General features: G+C 40.9%; 2 protein-coding genes across 34 annotated transcripts in view; one reads left to right on the forward strand and one right to left on the reverse strand.

Annotated features, from left to right (window-relative positions):
• Window positions 1-17,538, reverse strand: part of Hmbox1 (homeobox containing 1) — a 153,805-nt gene extending 136,267 nt beyond the window's left edge. For 21 of the 31 annotated variants that reach the window (XM_087585761.1, XM_087585757.1, XM_087585749.1 and 18 more), the window contains 1 exon segment: window positions 17,259-17,538. The gene's annotated coding sequence lies outside the window, so the exon portion shown is untranslated. 31 annotated transcript variants of the gene reach the window in all.
• A 223-nt stretch (window positions 17,539-17,761) lies between these two features.
• Ints9 (integrator complex subunit 9) overlaps window positions 17,762-18,271 on the forward strand; it is an 83,735-nt gene continuing 83,225 nt past the window's right edge. For 2 of the 3 annotated variants that reach the window (XM_087585279.1, XM_087585281.1), the window contains exon 1: window positions 17,975-18,049. Coding sequence is in view for 1 of the 3 variants with exons in the window: in NM_001402259.1 (NP_001389188.1) it covers window positions 18,041-18,049 (9 nt within the window). In the remaining 2 variants the exon portion in view is untranslated. 3 annotated transcript variants of the gene reach the window in all.

Raw genomic sequence — 18,271 nt, forward strand, 5'->3', positions numbered from 1 at the left:
CCTCCAGGCAGAAGTGGGTCCTGATGAACAGCAGTAAAAGGTCCTTTCACACCCATCCCCCCACCCACCCGACCTCCACCCCCAGCCCCAACCCCCCACCCACACAGCACAGCAGAGCCCCTCCCACATAAAAGGCAGAAATGAGGATTCTGTTGGAAAACTTAAACATCATAAGAATTTGTATTCTATAAACAGTTAAGTAGGTTGAGTTTCTAACTTTCTCCCACTTGTGAGGGACAACTACACCAGGAAGAGGTTTGCCAGCTGAGAGGTTCAATAAAACTAGAATATCAAAATCAAGAAGAAAACAGAAATAATGACACTGGAGATCAGAGAGAGCGAGGTCCTTGAAGAATCCCTGGAGGCACATTAGGTTGTACAGCTTCCGCATAAGGGCAGGAATTAAAAATTTAAGAATAACATTATCTGCAGGCTCTTCTGTGTGACAACTATTTCAGGCTACCACTGATGGTGGCTTGGGCATGAGAGATTGTAAGAAGAAAAGAGAAATGGTAACAACCAAGAGCTGTCTGGGAGTAAAGCAGAGAAGACGTGAAGGAGGAAGAGGCAGAGAAGGCCAGTTTGCTAGTGGGAACGGGTGTCTGGCTATTGGTGTCACTTCTTATAGAACAGCAGCTCTCAACCTGTATGTCACTATCCCTTTGGCAGTCACCTATCAGATATCCTGCATATTAGATATTGACATTATGATTCATAACAGTAGCAAGACTAAAGTTTTGTAGTAGCAACAAAATAATTCTATGGTTGGGGTCAGCACACATGAAGAGCTGTACTGTATTACAGGTTACAGCATCAGGAAGGCTGAGAAGCACTGCACTACAGCAATGGTGGAAGACAGAAACCCAAGAGTGACTTCAGAAGTGGTAACTGCGGTGCCTGAGACACTTGAGAGAAAACGCTTGGTTGGATGTTCAATGGAATATACAGAGGCTTGGGCTCCTCTACTACTAGACAATAGGAATAGATGAGCCTGCTTAACTGCATGTGGATTAAAACAAAACAAAAACACATCAGAGCTGGAGTAGAGCTTTGAGAAACTTGAAGCCTAGACAGACAAGAAGCCACCTACAAGAGACAAAGAAGGAAAGACAAAACTGGGGGAAAAAAGAAGCCAAAGAAAAAAGTCTTTGAGATGGAAAGGGGTTATTAATGACAAAAATAGCTGAGACATCAAGCTAGAAGAACAAAACTTGTTCGCAGATTTTAGTGACACTGTAAAAGTTTTGAGGATGAGTAAGCATGTACACCAGACGCTGGTGGCTGGCATCAGGAAACAAGGTAAGAATAATCAATATTGTCTGGGAAAGAGAAAGGACATACAGCAGCACCTAGATGTAAAACTGGGGTCCATGGAACTTTACTTGGTTTAAATTGGATAAATACCTGAATTTCTTTTAGGACTAAAAGATGGACTCTGACTCACATCAAGAAGCTTTAAAAAATATGAAAGACTAAAATCTGAATGTCCTTTGAATGTGGAGTATAGGCAAACATGCATGCCTCATACACCGAGAAGTGGTGTCCCAAACAGCCAGAAAAGTTTCTCCAAGGCCAAGTTCGATGAACACAAGTGTCATTCTACTGCCAGCAACTGCATGTAGGAACAACGCTGCTGTCCTAACCAGAGCACACCTATGACGTGACTCTGGCTGTGGTTTCTGTCAGGAGCTGCCTCTCATAGTCCTCCCATTGTATGAGACTCATTCTGTTGTAGTCTTGCTAACAATTCTGAAAGATTCCTAACTTCATGTAATAAATTTGCTCTTTTTTTTTTTGTCTTTGAGACATTGTCTCCTGTATCCCAGTCTGGCCTCAAATGCACTCTTGTAGTTAAAAATGATCTTGAACTTCTGATCCTCCTGCGCACTACTCCTGAGTGCTAGGGGTGACAGGAATGTGGCACTGAGCCAAATTTGACATTGGATATAGATGTCCTAGGGCTCCATGCATGCCGAACATGCACTCTACCAATTGAGCTACATTCTTAGCTCAGTGACTACACTTTTAGCGTATGTAGAACAGTCAGTGTCTGTTGTTCCACCTATGACTCTGACTGCTCAAGTAACTATGACAAAAAATGGCATAGAGTGGAAATGGCTGCTGACACAGGAGGTTGGAAATTGTGCCACAGACACTTAGTATCAGTAAGCAAGCAGACCCAGACCACCTACTGAAGTACTTCTGTTTTAAACAGTCTCTCTCTCTCTCTCTCTCTCTCTCTCTCTCTCTCTCTCTCTCTCTCTCTCTCTCTGTGTGTGTGTGTGTCTGTCTGTCTGTCTGTCTGTCTGACTGACTGTCTCTCACACTCTGTGTGTGTGTCTGTCTGTCTGTCTGACTGTCTGTCTCTCACACTCTGTGTGTGTGTGTGTGTGTGTGTGTGTGTGTGTGTGTGTGTGTGTGTGCCTGGCTCTAGTTCTGAATCCTTTTAATTCTGCCTCTTAAGTACTGGGACCATGAATATGGTCCACCATGATTGGATTTGGTGACGAATAGGGTAAGATACTTTGTCACTGGTTTATCAATTCATTGTCCCCTCTAGTCTTTGAAATGAGCATCAATTTTACTGAGTTGAAAGACTGACTCTCCCTTAAAAATTCATTAAAGACAGAAAAAAGAAAGCAAGAGAGAAAAGTAGTAAGACAGAGTTTATTTTTTTTTAAGATTTATTTATTATATATAAGTACACTGTAGCTGTCTTCAGACACACCAGGAGAGGGCATCAGATCCCATTACAGGTGGTTGTGAGCCACCATGTGGTTGCTGGGATTTGAACTCAGGACCTCTGGAAGAACAGTCAGTGCTCTTAACCCCTGAGCCATCTCTCAAGCCCCAAGGCAGAGGTTTTAAAAAGTATATATGAATTATCTGTTTACAAGAACAAAAAATACACTGAAAACAAAGAATTCTTAGCACTTGATCACAGGGTGAAGATGCAAAGATGAGCAGTACCTGAACAGGCATCTCACCCAAGAGTATGTGCCAATCTCTGACAAGATGCCCAGCAGCAGCAGACCAACTAACATCACTCCCATGAGAACGGCCATAAAGAAAGTGGGAGACAATTACAGGTGTCAGCCAGGGTGTGAAAGAATCGCATCCCTACATCATAAACAGACAAGGAGTACTCTCAAGGATGCAGGAAACTGCAACCAACACACAAACAAAGACAAACAAGTGACAGCACTGAGAACTGTGGCCATTCACCAGCAATGACGAACGAGTCCCAGCACTAAGAGGCAGAGGCAGGTGGAGCTCTGACTTTGAGGTCAGCCTGGTCTCCATAGTGAGTTCCGAGATGACCAGAGCTACATACTGAGATCTTGCCTCACAAAAAAACGAAAAATAAAATAACACAATTCGTTAGTTTCTTAAAAAGCTAAACATAAATTTAACATTCAAACTAAAACTACCGCGCTACCCACCCAAGAGAAATGAAAATATAAGAGAACTGAGGGCAGATGTCACATAAGGAATATTCCTAATGTCCTTAAATTATCCATCAGCACATTTATAAACAATGGAAATACTGAGCAATAAAAAGGAAAGATCAGTAGTACCTGCTACAACACGGATGGACTCCAATAATTTATGTTATGTCACAGGGATAAGAGACAAAAGCTACTGTTGGTTCTGTGTTTAATCTATCAGGAACTAAGAATGTAATTCAAGGATAGTGTGCTTATGTGTTCAAGATCTGGGTTCAATCTCCAGCATGGAGGAAGGGAAGGAGGAGAGGAAAAGAGAAAAAGAGGAAAAGGGAAGTGAGAGGGAAAGAGAGAATATAAGAATACAAGTCAGAAGTGGTAACATACATCTGTAATTACAATAAACAGTTGATAAAGACAGGAGAATTTGGAATTAAAAGGCTGTCTGGAAGATACATATTCAGATATTGTCTTTAAAAAATAGATTTAAGAAAAAAAGAATACCTTGGTAATAGGCAGAAAACTAGCTGATGGTGTTCAAAAAATGAAGGCAATACAAACAAACAAACAAAATCATAGAAGTTGGTTTGGGCTTAAAATTGAGTTGTCAAATAGAATAAAAGGCAGGCTAGTAGTACTCTCTGAAGCACATAATTAAATTTATTTTAAGACAAGAGTACGTCCTTAGCACTGGACTGCATCCCGAGAACCAGGAAAAGTTAACTAAACAAACCCCAAGGAAAGCAATTAGTGGAAGAGCAAAGCAGGAACAATAGACCTTGCAGGTTAAGGTTTCTGTCTGTAGTCACAGAATAACTTCTTGTTTGTCCTGTGTTAAGTCAGGTTAAGGTTTCTGTTTGTAGTTAAAGAATAAGTTCCAGTGTTAAGTTCTTGCAAGTTAAGGTTTCTGTCTGTAATTAAGAGTTACTTCCTGTTACTTAGATCTGAGGTAAACTACAAAACATGTTTTTCACCCCACACTAACCTTGGGACCCCATTCCCATGATTCCCTTCCCTTTGTTCCTTCCCTTCCATTGTACCTTTCTAACAATGTAAAAAGCCAATCCTCTCTGTGAACACTTTATCTCTCTGATAAAAGGAAGCTCAAGAGGAAGTCTGGGGCTGCTCTCTAAAATCCTGACTTAGGGAAAGGCTGGGGAGTCCCAAATGTACCCCAAATAAAGCTTGCTGCATTTGGACAATCATGGATTTGGTCTTTCTCTTCACAATTTTCAGGTTTAACACTAGAACAAAGCTCTTTGCTACTTCAAATAACCAAAGGTTCTCTAACATTCCCATCATCAAAAACAAAGAACATTACTCTTTTTAAAGAGATAACAGACAACTGCACTGTCCCTTCTCCTCCCTGATGCCCTCATGAATCCTATCAATCTGGGGCAAAGCACTATACTTGTAATTTAATGTTACTCTATGCTTATAGAGGGCTTTGTTTGTTTTGACCTTGGGGGTGGAAGGGTGGGTATGCGCCTACTCATCAGGGAAGAAAAAGACTTACCAGTGAACTTACTTTGAGAACAATTTACAACCATAGTTCAGCTTCTTAATTTTCACTCATAAGCTCCTGTGAGGCACTTTCTTAATAAGATTATCTGAAGCAATCATCTATCCTGTTGCTGCGTATTCCTTCAACAATATCAGAACCAATTTCAGGCCTCCAAGACAGAATGAAGGCCAGAGCTCCCCAGGAATTCTCCAAGGCTCTGGCACAAGACTGGTACTGCTGAAGCACTAGCCTCAAGGACTGAGCAGCAGATGGCTTCTCAGCTCTGCAGCCTGACAGTCACTGCTGGACTACCTAGACTGGCCTATGTTATGAAAGCTAGTTAATATGCTCATACTCATTCTATCAGTTGTTCCTTTGGAGAAACAAGCACCTCACAAATTCCCCTGTATGCCAAGGGTAGGGTGACTTCCTTGCATCACAAGGTCCCAGATGACCTTGCAATGGTGGGACATAATTATATATTGTCTAAACTGGCAAAATGAGAGTTGGAGTACTTGTTTCTATAAAAAGTATATTACCAAAAAAACAAAAAAAGTTAAATGTTTTGATACAATTTAAGATAGCTTACTGAAAACAAGAAAAGTAGATGCAAGACTACAGTAAAAGACTTGGGGAGGTAAGACATTAAAATATGATTCACAGATTGTGTCTTTAAGATCTTCCTTCATTTTAGGGCTGGAGAGATGGCTCAGGGGTTAGGATCAGTGCAGCTCTTACAGAGGACCCAGATTCAATTCCCTCTTCTGGCCTCTGTGGGCACTGAATGCACTTGGTATACAAACATGCATGCAGGCATACACATAAAATAAAAAATGTAAAAGAAAAAAGATCTCCCTTCATTAAAAAAAACCCTCAAACTTGACAAAACAAATGTAGGGTATATACAAGACAAACTGATACACACAGAGCCAATCCACTCATCCTAGTAACAGCACACTGTGGCCCAAGTTCTTGTTGTTTTTTTTTAACTCTGGTACAACTGAGAGTGTTTGGATGGGAGAAATTGCTGGCTGCTGGGGTGGAGAGATACATTTGCCCACTGGATGACCAAAGCATCTTTACTCCAGTAGTGACAACCAAAATGGCCCACAAGCACTGTCCACTACTCCAGTTGAGATCTAAAGCTCTGGATCAGTTAGTGTGAATAAACAACCATATATTTTGATTAAAATAAGTATTTGGGGAATCATTTTTTAAGGATTTTTTGATATATTAACTTTTTTTTCACTCCCTGACCACTCTTGTTGTTTAAATGAAGTCATTAAAGACGACTTCTGTCCATTCACCAGGAAGCCAGAGCACAAAGGCGCAGGATTACCAGGTCAGGCCTAAGAATAAGAGGTTGAAAAACCAAGGGATAAAGGAGAAGAGGAGAAGCAAGTCCCAGCAGGTAGGAGAGGCTTGGGACAACACTTGCTAACCCTCCCAGTGAGGCCACCCAGGCCCACAGCACAGACTAAAGCAGCCACATGGACATTTCAGAAGCTTTAATGTTCGTGAGCAAGTGGATGGGCAAAGTAAATGACTGTCCAGTTACTTATGATGTCCAAACATTTAGAAATTAGGAAAAAACGGAAGTAGGTCTGTGTGTGAGGAAACACAGTGACCCATCAGCCGTGGCTGGACAGAGAGTAGATATACGTGAAGAAGAGTGAGAAACAAGAACCACAAAGACTTCAGTCAGTAGGAGAATCAAATCCAACACTCAGGAGAGGAGTCCCTTCAGACACAGGCATGACACTTACCACTAAAAATGCAACATGCCTTAAAAGTAAATAAAAAAAGTTAGGATCAGAAATAAGTCTGTAAGCAGGGCTTAGGAGTAAACAGACTGGCATGAGTGTGTCAAGATGCACCGGAAAATGATTCCTCAGGAGGAAGGATTATTAGATAAGATCCTAACTGGCAAGACAAGAATATATAGAAGTGTTAACTGAGTAACATGGCAAATAGTAAGAGGGGAAACATCTTTAGGGATAAGAAAGTAAGATGCTATTCAAGGGTGAAAGGAAATATTAGAAGCTTTAAGAAGCACAGGAGTCAAAAATTATCAAAATTACCAAAAGCACAATGTAAACACAGGTAGAGTCCATCCATACATGATTAGCCTGGTGAAAGTCATTTTGAGGATGCTGATGAGGCAGAAAGGCTTGGTTGTATGCTGCACTGATCTCAATAGGTATTTATGTGGGATGTAACTATGTCCTACACATAAGGAAAATTGAGAAGAGAATAAGCACACAAAATATTAACTAGAAAGGGATTGCTTGCACTACAGAAGAGTCCTGAGGGTTGAGGAAGACATGAAGAAACTGGAAACAGAAGCACAGAACCACTAGTAAGGAAGTGTTTTAATATGTGCCAACACTTTCATAAATACAGTGCAAATGTTCTCATAAGCCCAAGAGTTCTATTAGATTGGTACTATTTTAAATACATTTACGTATTACTTTACATGTGTGCAGATACACACGTATACATGTGAAGATCAGAAGACAATTTTCAGAAGTGAGTTCTCTCCTTTCACCATGAGGTTGCTGGAGATCAAACACAGGCTGTCAGACTTGGAGGCAAGCACCTTTACTGGCTGACCCATTTTACTGGCCCCAAACAGATACTGTTATTTACCTTAGCTTACAAATGGAGATACTGAAACACATGGAAGTTTATACAAAGAGTAAGTTGTAAAGATTAGAGGTCCATCAGAGCAATCCGGCTCCAAAGTCCATGTTTCTCAGCAGCTCAACGGTCTGGAAATAATCAAGACTCTGAGAAGAACAGTGATATATATTAAAGGGGAGGAGCTAAGGAATTAATCTTTGAAGGCAAAATTTCAAGAGGCTTGATATTCTAAAGGTTTTACACACACACACACACACACACACACACACACACGACTACCTTGGATCCAAGTGTTATACTGTCTGCATTTTCCAAGTGTCCTATATCAATTAGAATTATTTTTTAAAGATTTATTTATTTATAAGTTTATTTATTTATAAGTACACTGTAGCTGTTTTCAGACACACCAGAAGAGGGCATCAGATCTCATTACAGATAGTTGTGAGCCACCATGTGGTTGCTGGGAATTGAACTCAGGACCTCTGGAAGAGCAGTCAGTGCTTTTAACCGCTGAACCATCTCTCCAATCCAGAATTATCTAGTATGTTTATGGAAGAGTGTCCTATATCAATTAGAATTATCTAGTATATTTATGTAAGAGTCACATTCCTAAACTCACCCCAGATTCTAAAACTCTGGAGGTAGGACTCAGGAAAATACGTTTTAATACTCTTTCCAGACAATTCTTCTGCATAAAAGCTAAGGTACAGCCCATTTGCTTATAATACTTTACTTTAGCTCCTTTTCCTTTTGTAACTGAACTGGATTCTTCTAGACTCTTAGCTGACTATGCTTGCTTGATCGGTGTTTGTATCTAAAATTCCTAAGCTGATTTCTAATCATCTAAACTTGGATTTAGAATTTTCAGTATTGAAATTCCTATTAACCACAATATTGACAGAAGAATTTTCCAAGAAAGCTCTAGTTCCTTTCTTAGGCATGATTCTTCTGTTAAATATAACATAGGCTGATGGATTCTATGCTGAACAGACATGCCAATTGTTCCCTTGCTGAATCTCTGCAGAATAAGATATATGGTAGATTTACTAGCTCAAGTCCTGTTTATTGCGTCTAAAGTAGTAGGCAGAAATGTACTGGTTATGTTTGACCTACCACCAAAGCTTATCTTTCCCCTTTATTTTATTTAATGCATATAGGTATTTTTCCTGCACCACAAGCATGCAGAATCCATGGAGGCTAGAAAAGGACTTCAGATGCTGAGACTGGAGTTACAGATGGGCAACCATGTGGGTGCTGAGAATTGAACTTGGGTCCTTTGGGGGAAAAAAAGGCTGCCAATACTCAGTTTTTAATATCTTATTTTACTTTTAAGTGTATGAATGTTTTGTATGATGTATATCTGTGCATCACATGTGTACCGGGCCTAAGGAGGTCAAAACAGAGTGTCAGATCCCCTGGGATTGAAGTTATAGACAATTGTGAGCTGCCGTGTAGATCCTAGAAATTGAGCCCAGGTTCTCTCAAAGAACAGCTAGTGCTCTTAACCACTGAACTATCACTCCATTCAAGGATTTTATAAGGAAATGGTTGTCATTCTACAGAAGGTAAAACATTCCTCATTCTCTTTGGACTTGATGAGAAATTGCAAAGAAAGGACTGATTTAATTAAAGCTACATCTACAGTACTATTCTGTCATCTGTCTGGCTTGTCTGAGATGACTACGATTAAAAAGAAAACAATGGTAAAAATACAATGTGGTTCTTTTGCCATTTCTTACAAACTGACCCTTGAAGAAAAGAGTAAATAAAGGCAAAGAATTCATTTCCACAACACCAAGCAGCACTCAGCATACATTCTCAGACTCTGTGTCTGTGAATGTCCCCACTCAATCCCTTCAAGAACTGCATGCACACAGACCCAAGAACACACTTACAGGTGACTTCCTCTTGTGTTCTGCCCTTACCTCACAGAATACGGACAGACATGAAACTCACTGTCAGTGCATTCACATTCCTCCCTTGTCAACAGACTAGGAAACACACTACCACGATTAGGCTTTAGTTGAAGAATCAGTTCCAACAGCTCCATGGTAAACCACACCCATCTATAATACACAAGTCAGTGTGATGGGGAAGAGGAGACTTCAGAATTCAGCAAGGCAGACAGAAGCAGGAGGGGGAAGTGAGAGGTAGATGAGGCAGGCATGGAGAATAAAGCTGAGATGAGAAACCAATTCCAAACCAGGAGGTAGAAACCAGCTTCTAAGATTCCCAACAATGCTCTTCCTTTAAGGGTGTGTGTGTGTGTGTGTGTGTGTGTGTGTGTGTGTGCGCGCGCGCGCGCGCGCGCGCGCGTGCGTGCACGCGTGCGCGCGCCCGCACACAAGCGCGTGCTAAAAAAATTTTAAAAAACATCTAGTTTCAATCCTAAGCAGCTATACCGTTATAGTTTTCTTTGAGGCCAAATAATTCCTAATTAAAACTATTTATATACTTATTTTAGAGTATATACAAAAAAAGAAAAAATCTGAAGCCAAATAAATACAAGGAAGAAAAAAAAGTATCAGGAAGAAAATGAAACCACAGATAGCTAAAAACCTTGCATGGCTGAATCTGACTTACCAGGAAGCTCCACTGATATTTATCTTATTCTTTCAAATTCATTCTTTGGGGTTTTTTTACAAAGCAAATTACCAATGCCAACAATTAAAAATACCTCAAATTTCAAAGACAAAAATCACACGGCTTGTCTTGTGTTAATATCACAGAGCTGTGACATTTAAAAATTCTCTAAATCATACATCTAAAGAGAAGCAGCTCTGTAACTATGCTTTAACCTGATAAACCTTTTGGGACCTAAACTCAGAGTAACAGTACCTAAATCTCCCCTCCTTTATTCTTTAAATCTTTAGTTATTTCTAAGTCCAAAATCAGAGTATAACATGAGCTCCAGTCTACCTAGCAGGTCTGCACTAGCCCCAGAACCAACATGGCACTAAGTAGGTGTAACTTTGGTCTTCGAATACAGACTTTCTGCTTTGGTGAGAAATGTATCAACTGAGTGTAGGGCAAGCACCTCTGATCTTGGCAGTCAGAATGTGAAGGAAAAGAATCAAGAGTTCACTCTGGGCTACAGAACAAGGTCTGTTTCAAAAGAGGGAAGAGAAGGAAAGGTAGGAAGGGAGGAATTCATCTTAATTTTACATATTTACTGAATATTTCACTATGATTGTTAGATTTTAATGGGTACTAACACTATAAATATTTGTTTAAACAAAGCTTATTCATGTTTTATTATTGATGCTTTTGGTTTTGTGAGCCAGGGTTTCTTATAGCCCATGCTGGCCTCCTAAGAAGATGATCTTGAACTCTTAACCCACTTGACTGCTAGGATTATGTCCTAGGATTTGTTCTCTACTGTGTTGTCTTCAAATTCATATAACAAGAAAATGTAATTACTTTTCATAAAACTTTGTATCTCACCAAAGAATTTCTGAAATACTACAGCGACAAAAGAGTGAAATTCCTGGTCCAACAATTGGTACTTGTGGTATTTTAAATGAAAATGTCTCCCTTAGACTCATATATTTGAACACTTGTTACCAGTTGGAGGTACTGCTCGGGAATATTTAGGAAGTGTGTCCCTGTTGGAAGAAGTACGCCACTGATGGTGTACTTTGAGAGTTTAAAGCCCAGCCATTTCCAGTTTTCTGTCTCTGCTTTGTGCTGACCTCAGAGGGCGTGAGCTCTCAGCATTCTACTCCAGCTGCCGTCCTGCAGGCGTGCCTCCCCACCATGGTGGATCCTCATCCCTCTGCAACCGTAAACCCAAATAAAGTTCCCTTCTATTAGTTGCCTGGACCATGGTGTTTTTAATCACAGCAATAGACAAAAGCAGCCAATACAGAGCCTTTCCTCTCAACTATACGACAAAACAGCAGAACCTAGGAAAGAGGTCAAGTGCTCCTTCCCTGTGTGTAGTGATGAATGATTTCCATGCCTAAATTTAGTGATGTTTACATGAACTAAACATGATAAAATGACATAACACTATACATGCATTGTACCAATGTCAGTTTCTAGGTTTTGTTCTGTTTGCTTTGGATGTCTGTTGATGTCAGAGCCTTACACATGCTAGAGAAGCAAGCATTGTGCCACTAAGCTATTTGCCCTCTATCTGTACCATACTAAAGTTATGCATACATGACCAATAGGGGAAGATGAATGAAGGAGACAGGGCCCCTACTATTTTGCAGCCCCTTATGAATGACATGATACAGCAAAAGCATTCTCAGGGCTTATGTAAGGCAATCCTATGAAGTGGATTTTCTTCTCGCCTCCATTCTACAGGTGAGAAAACTGACATACAGACATTAAATCATTTGCTCAAGGGTACACAGTGGTGGAAGCTGGTTTGACACGGGTGGAATGACTCAAAGTTGGAATTTATTTGAAAGGCTGCAGAGCCACTGAAGGATTACAGGAAAAGTATGGCTGACAATCAAATTCACATTTTACTTTGGCAAGATCCCTCAGGTACCAGTGTAGAATGACTAATGAAAAAACAACTGCATACAACAAGATTAGTTAAGAGACTGATGTAATGAGTCAGAATTAAGAGAACGGCAAGAGAATGATAGGAAGTATACTCAGGCAGCAAGATCAACTAACTCCATCTCACGATTGTAAGGCCTGACTAGCCAAACCAAGAGCATCAGGATTAACTATCCTTATCCAAATCACAAGGAAGATTGTTTCAGTATTACATCATTCTCATTTCAGCAGAACCCACATTTGACTTTTCCCTGTTTAAAAACTGAATCTTGGGTCAGCAGGTAAGGTAGCAGGTAAGGACGTCTGCTACCAAGTCCAAGGACCTAAGTTTGGTCCCTAGGACCCACAATGGTGAAGAGAGAGAACCAACTCCTGCAAGTTGTCTTCTAAAATGCATGTGTACACCATCAAAGGTGTGTTTACTCACATTAAATAAATAAATAAATAAATAAATAAAAGAATGTGACTATATTCATTAAAAAAAATCAGTGTTCTTTTGCACCTCCACACTGCTCCTTAAACAAGAGAGTTATTAATGTTTCTAATACATCACATATATGGGCCCCTCCCTAGACAAAAGATGGACAGAACTACCAAATATATTGCCTTAGTTTGTTTTTTATTGCTGTGATAAAGACACCATGACTAAAGTAACTTGGGGAGAAAAGAGTTTATATTTGACTTATACTTCCACAGTCAAGGCAGGAACTCAAATAGGAGAGGAGGCAGAAAACCAAGTGGAGACCACAAGGGGACCTTATTGCTGGCTTGCTCCTTCTGGCATTCTCAGCATGCTTTCTTATACTTTGAAGAACTTCCTGCCCAGGGTTGGCACTGCACACGCTTCTTGTCAATCAGCAATGGAGAAAATGCCCCCACAGGCTTTCCCACAGCAACCCGATTGAGATATTTTCACAATTGAGGTTCTTCTTTCCATTTGACCCCAACCCATGTCACAGTGACAAAACAAAACAAAACAACAAAAAACCAACCAACCTTGTCAGGGAATATATCCAGCAAACATTTCAGTCAACAAACTAATAAAAATCTAAATGGACTCAGAATGAACTAAGAAAGAATCAGGTACACCTGCCTTAAGACTCAGAAAATAAAGAAAATGGCCATCAGAACAAAGCTGAACCACTGCTCCATAAAGCACTTAGAGTGCAATTTCTACCTTTTGGTCATAGTTGTCTTTTAAATAAACCCATAATGCTGTTCCTACATCATAAGAGTCCATAAACAGTGATGAGCTAAAACCTAAAAGTTTTATACCAGATAATCACCAGAGAGAGTTTCTCCTCACGTGCACCTATAATGGATGGGTCCTCAGTCTAAGTGAAGGCCATCTTGGGCACAGTTGTGTCTAGGAATCTGAGTCACGCACTAATTATTTAATACTAGCTGGAGAAAAATGTCGGACTGATAGACTCCCGTCAGAGAGGACTGAAGTTTGTCAGAATCTGCTAAAATGATGGTTCCCAACAATAAGGAGGCCTCCAATGTGTCTATAACGTGGACAGCATGAATGGTGGTTACACACTTAGGTCTCTGCCATTTGAGGATCAGATTGATTTCATGGCTGTAGATCTGAAAAACACACATACAGAGACGGAGAGTGGACCATACACATATTCACACACTTCACATATATTTGAGTACACATATGAATATGAGTATATAACACTCTAAATATGCTATGCTCTTTATTCAGAACAGCCTGGTCTAAAGTTGTACAAAATTGAAAAGTAGAAAAACCAGTAGTTATCAGAAAAATCTAACCAAAGAATAGAATAATAAGATTCTGGAAGCCAATATATCTAAATAAAGCAAGAATGAACAGACCAAACCCAGCAGATTTTTCCTGGGTACTTTTAAGACTAATCCATAAGTGTTCACCATTTTAAAAAGTTGAAAAGTGCACCAACTCCTGTTCTATGATAAATTTATAATTCCCAAGAGAAACAACTCAAACTTAAAGAACAGATTACAACAGAAAAGCTGCAATAGATGAAGCCAACAGTAAACCTGCTTTGCTTTTGATACAAACAAAGTAGCCAACTGAACTTTCAAACTAGAGCCAGAACTAACATGACACATAGGAGACTTAAAAAGAACAAATGAATATACAATATACAATGAAGCAAGCAAGAATACTCATCAATACTTAGTATAAAATTGCAGGGGTAGAAGAATGAGACCTTTGTTACAATGTGTGTTTGAACTTAGAAAAACAGAGATATTAAGTTTCTACTTGGGCTAGAAGATGAAATACACCTAGCTGTGCAGATGAAGCCTCTGAAGGAATTCAACTAAGGGGTTACTAAGGGTTCCTTTCCTTGATGCACTTCTGCAACTAAACAGCCTTGCATGTATGTATGCTGTGCACAGAACTAGGAACAGATTGGTTAAAAACAGCTTGCATTTTCAACTTCCCATACTGAAAGATTGGATTTTTTTTTTCAGAAATGATCAGAATAAAATAAGTATGTCTTTACAGTTACAGGATGAAATTTTAGGCTGGACAGGCACCAATGCCCCCATTCTCCCCATTTTTTCATAAACCATATGACTTCCACATGCTGAGAGTGTTTTATGCTTTAGTCTGCAGTAAAGGCTTTACATCATTTTAATGCTCCAGTACTCAAAATGCAACAGAATCAGCCCAGTGAATATAAGGAATATTCGGTGTACATGGAAGCCATTTTTATCAGATTATTAGTCAGAAAAAGTTTAACCAATGCTTTTCCCATAAATAATTTCACAATTCCATTGATGAAAATAAACAAGAAGATTCAAGGAAAGGGTAGATGAAAAACACTCATTTTTTTCTAGCTTGGAACATTTTTGTTTGTCATATCTAAAATGATTTTTAAACATTTAAAAATTCAATACCTACTAGAATACATTTCAGACAAACACAAGTTACCAACTATTATGTTGCTACATGGAAATTTCTCTCAGCTTTTGAAAATTAATGTTTTCAGGTTAAGAAAAAGCTTCAAACAAGTAATTCTGAAAATCCTGGTCTTCAACAAACCAAAGGCTCAGTTCGGAGCAGCACACTGTGTACAGAATTATATTTTTAGGTCCATTCACATACACAATGCTCAACTTCATGCAAACAGTCCCCTTATCTGTGAGAATGATCAACAGCAGAAATTTCAAATCAAAAACTAAACCTGCCATAAAATCTCAGTGTATCTACGGGACTTTCAGATGCTATGAAATCGAAAAGCCCACAGCTAATAGACGAGACATTTGAGAACTAATACATTTGAGCACACACATAAATACATGAAACTCTCGAGTCAAAATAGAAATTATTATGCCAATTATTCTTTTAGTGATTTGAAAGTCTATGATACCACAAAATCATCACAGAGAGTGATTGAAGAAGTTGTATTTTGGACTGAGGGAATACAAAATGTATGATCTTAAATTCTCCTGGTGTAATGTCATTAAATATTCAAGACTGTGAGAAACAAGACGTTTCATTCCAATCCTAATTGAAAATTGAAAAATAAAATCAAATTTCCCAAACTTGACTTGTAAGCATAATAAACCAGATCTAGCGACTTGGCTGTACAATTTTAATAAGTTTAATGCAAAGTACTGTGAACCCGATGTGATAATGACTTGTGGCATAAATGCAAAATAACAACAAATTTGGGTCCTTTTCACTTAACGATGCATTTTATAGTGAAACCACAAAAAGCACAGCTCATATTAGCACAAACTAAGCAAAAAAGTACAGGAGGTATTATGTCCATCGGGAAGAGAAATGTTCTGTGCCAAGGAAGGAAGGAAGGAAGGAAGGAAGGGGTTGGGGGAGGGAGGAAGCTAAGGAAAGATAGGAAAGAGAAGGCAAAGATTTCTATTATCTGCAGGTCCCCAGAAAAAAGGAACACGTGACTATACCCTATATAAGAGACGAGGTTTTTTTTTTAAGCTTCAAACAAAAATAAAAATGGCAATCACTTTTATCATTCAACTTTAGGTAGCGTGTATCTTTACTGCTAAGTGCATTCTTTGCTTCACTCACCCCAGGCTTCCTCACTCTTCCATACCAGTTTTCAAGCAAATGTGACACAGAACAGGGTGGGGTAGAAGAAGAAAAAAAATACATGCAGCGCCTTTCAGCGCACCGCCAACCCTCTTCCCTGCAAATAATTTCCAACAGTTTTTTCAACTACGAAAATAAGTCGCCCTATCTACCTCAGGACACAGAGCAGACGTTCTGTCTCATTAGAAGACACAGATGCGTATGGCATTTAGCACTCGAGTTCCCAACCCCACGTTCCCGAATTTTAAATAATTGGCAAGCCACTGAGCTTGAAGATGACAAGATACCTCTACTTACTGTTTTCGGGGTGAAGATGGGCGGAGGACTCCTTTCAAAGTAGCCCCAATAGTGTAACCAAAACACGGTTCCGGAATAAAATATTAAGAGACACTTTTCCTTTCCCACCTTTAGCTGCCGACTTGTGGAGATGCATCTCCACATCACATCATCAATATAGTCCTGCCGGGAGTTTGGGGTGGAGACTGGCCCAGAGGAAGGCACGGAGTGTGAGCTGGGCGCCAGACACTAACGAGTTACTGAGCCCCCAAAACCATGCACAAGATCCACGGACCAAAAGTCCAGCCCGGGACTCACGCGTGCTCCCAAGCCCAGGCCGCTTATCTCTGACTCCAGCCATCTAACTTACCATCTACAGACATTCCTTCAAGACGATCCCAGCACCCAAGTACACGTCTCAGTTTAAAACACAGCGAGACACTCCCCAAACAAACCAGCACACCTCGAAACCACCTCACAGTTTCTCAAACTCCCAAGCAGGAAGACCCCCAACTCCAGGATTCAAACCTTCCGCGGGTCTTGGAGACCAGAGAGAAGTTAAGAAGCATCGACGCCTCTCCACGTCCGCCCCTCACAACTGCCCCACCCCACAGCCGACGCACGGGCGCCCCTTCGGAAGTACCCCCACTTCCTCCCCTATACTCAACCTGGCCACTCCAGAGACCCATCTGTGGCGCCTACTTACTTTCTCTCCCCCAAACATCTCGACATTTCTTTTTCCTTAAAGTAATGAGAGAAGTGTGGAAAGAGACTTGAAGCAGTCCGGCTTGCAAACGACCCCACTCACCTCGGAAATCCAGCTGAGAGTTCTCTGCACCCGGCTCAGCCCCCTCCCCAGCGTCCCAGTGCAAGGCTGAGGGAGGGAGGAGGAAGGCGGGAGGGGGAGGGGATCGTCACCGCGGGGCGCCCTGCGGGAGGGGCTGAGGAGGGCTCCAGACCCGCGCAGGAAGAGCAGAGGGGGGAGGGGAGGCCCCTGTCTCCCAGTCTCCCCCTGAAAACCACCCTTGTCTCAATCACATCAGACTGACTGTCTTTGTCTGGCTGACAACCGCCATATTGATAGCAACAGCCCCGCTCCCACCTGCTGCCGCTGGGCATCCCTGGGAGTTGTAGTTTCCGGTTCCCTAGAGGAAAAGCTCGGAGTTGAGGGTTTGAGGCTCAAGGGAACTACAGCTTCCAGCAGGCACTGCGCCCATACGCCTTCCCACAGGGAGGAGGGGATCTGGGATTTTAAGCCGTGCCGACTACATATCCCAGAATACCAAGGATGCCAGACCCAGATGAGGGAAATGATATCATGCTGGGATGGAAAGGAAGGATGAATTGGCGGCGGCGATGGATTTGAGCGGACGGAAGGAGGTGTTTAGAGAGAAAAGGGAGGGAAAGGAAAGACGCCCACAGTGCCCATGATATCTACTGTAAAACTACATTTCCCGTGAGGCTCTGGAAAGTGCGTGAGAAGGAAAGACTCCAAGTCCCGCGATGCTCTCGGCTATAGAGATTAAACCGGAAGATCCTTCCTTGTCTTGAGAAGTGAAGAGACTGCTACTGTACAACCAAAAGTCCGATATGAAACTGGTGAGTTTCCGCTACTAAGTCAGAGGGCAAAGATAATGCTGTATCCCTTTGGACTCTGTCGCCTCCACCATGATTTGTCACGGAGGGAGGTCAGCAGTTAATTGTAACTTAAAGTGATCTGTGGCAAGCTGGGTTTTGTGATTGGGATTTGAATTCCCTCTTGCACATATCCCACAGCCCCTGCATCTGTTAGGAGGTCTAAACTACTGTTTGGTAGATCTC

This window comes from Rattus norvegicus, chromosome 15 (genome assembly GCF_021556685.1).
Source record: "Rattus norvegicus strain SHRSP/BbbUtx chromosome 15, alternate assembly SHRSP_T2T, whole genome shotgun sequence".
In the NCBI taxonomy this organism is placed as follows: Eukaryota; Metazoa; Chordata; class Mammalia; order Rodentia; family Muridae; genus Rattus; species Rattus norvegicus.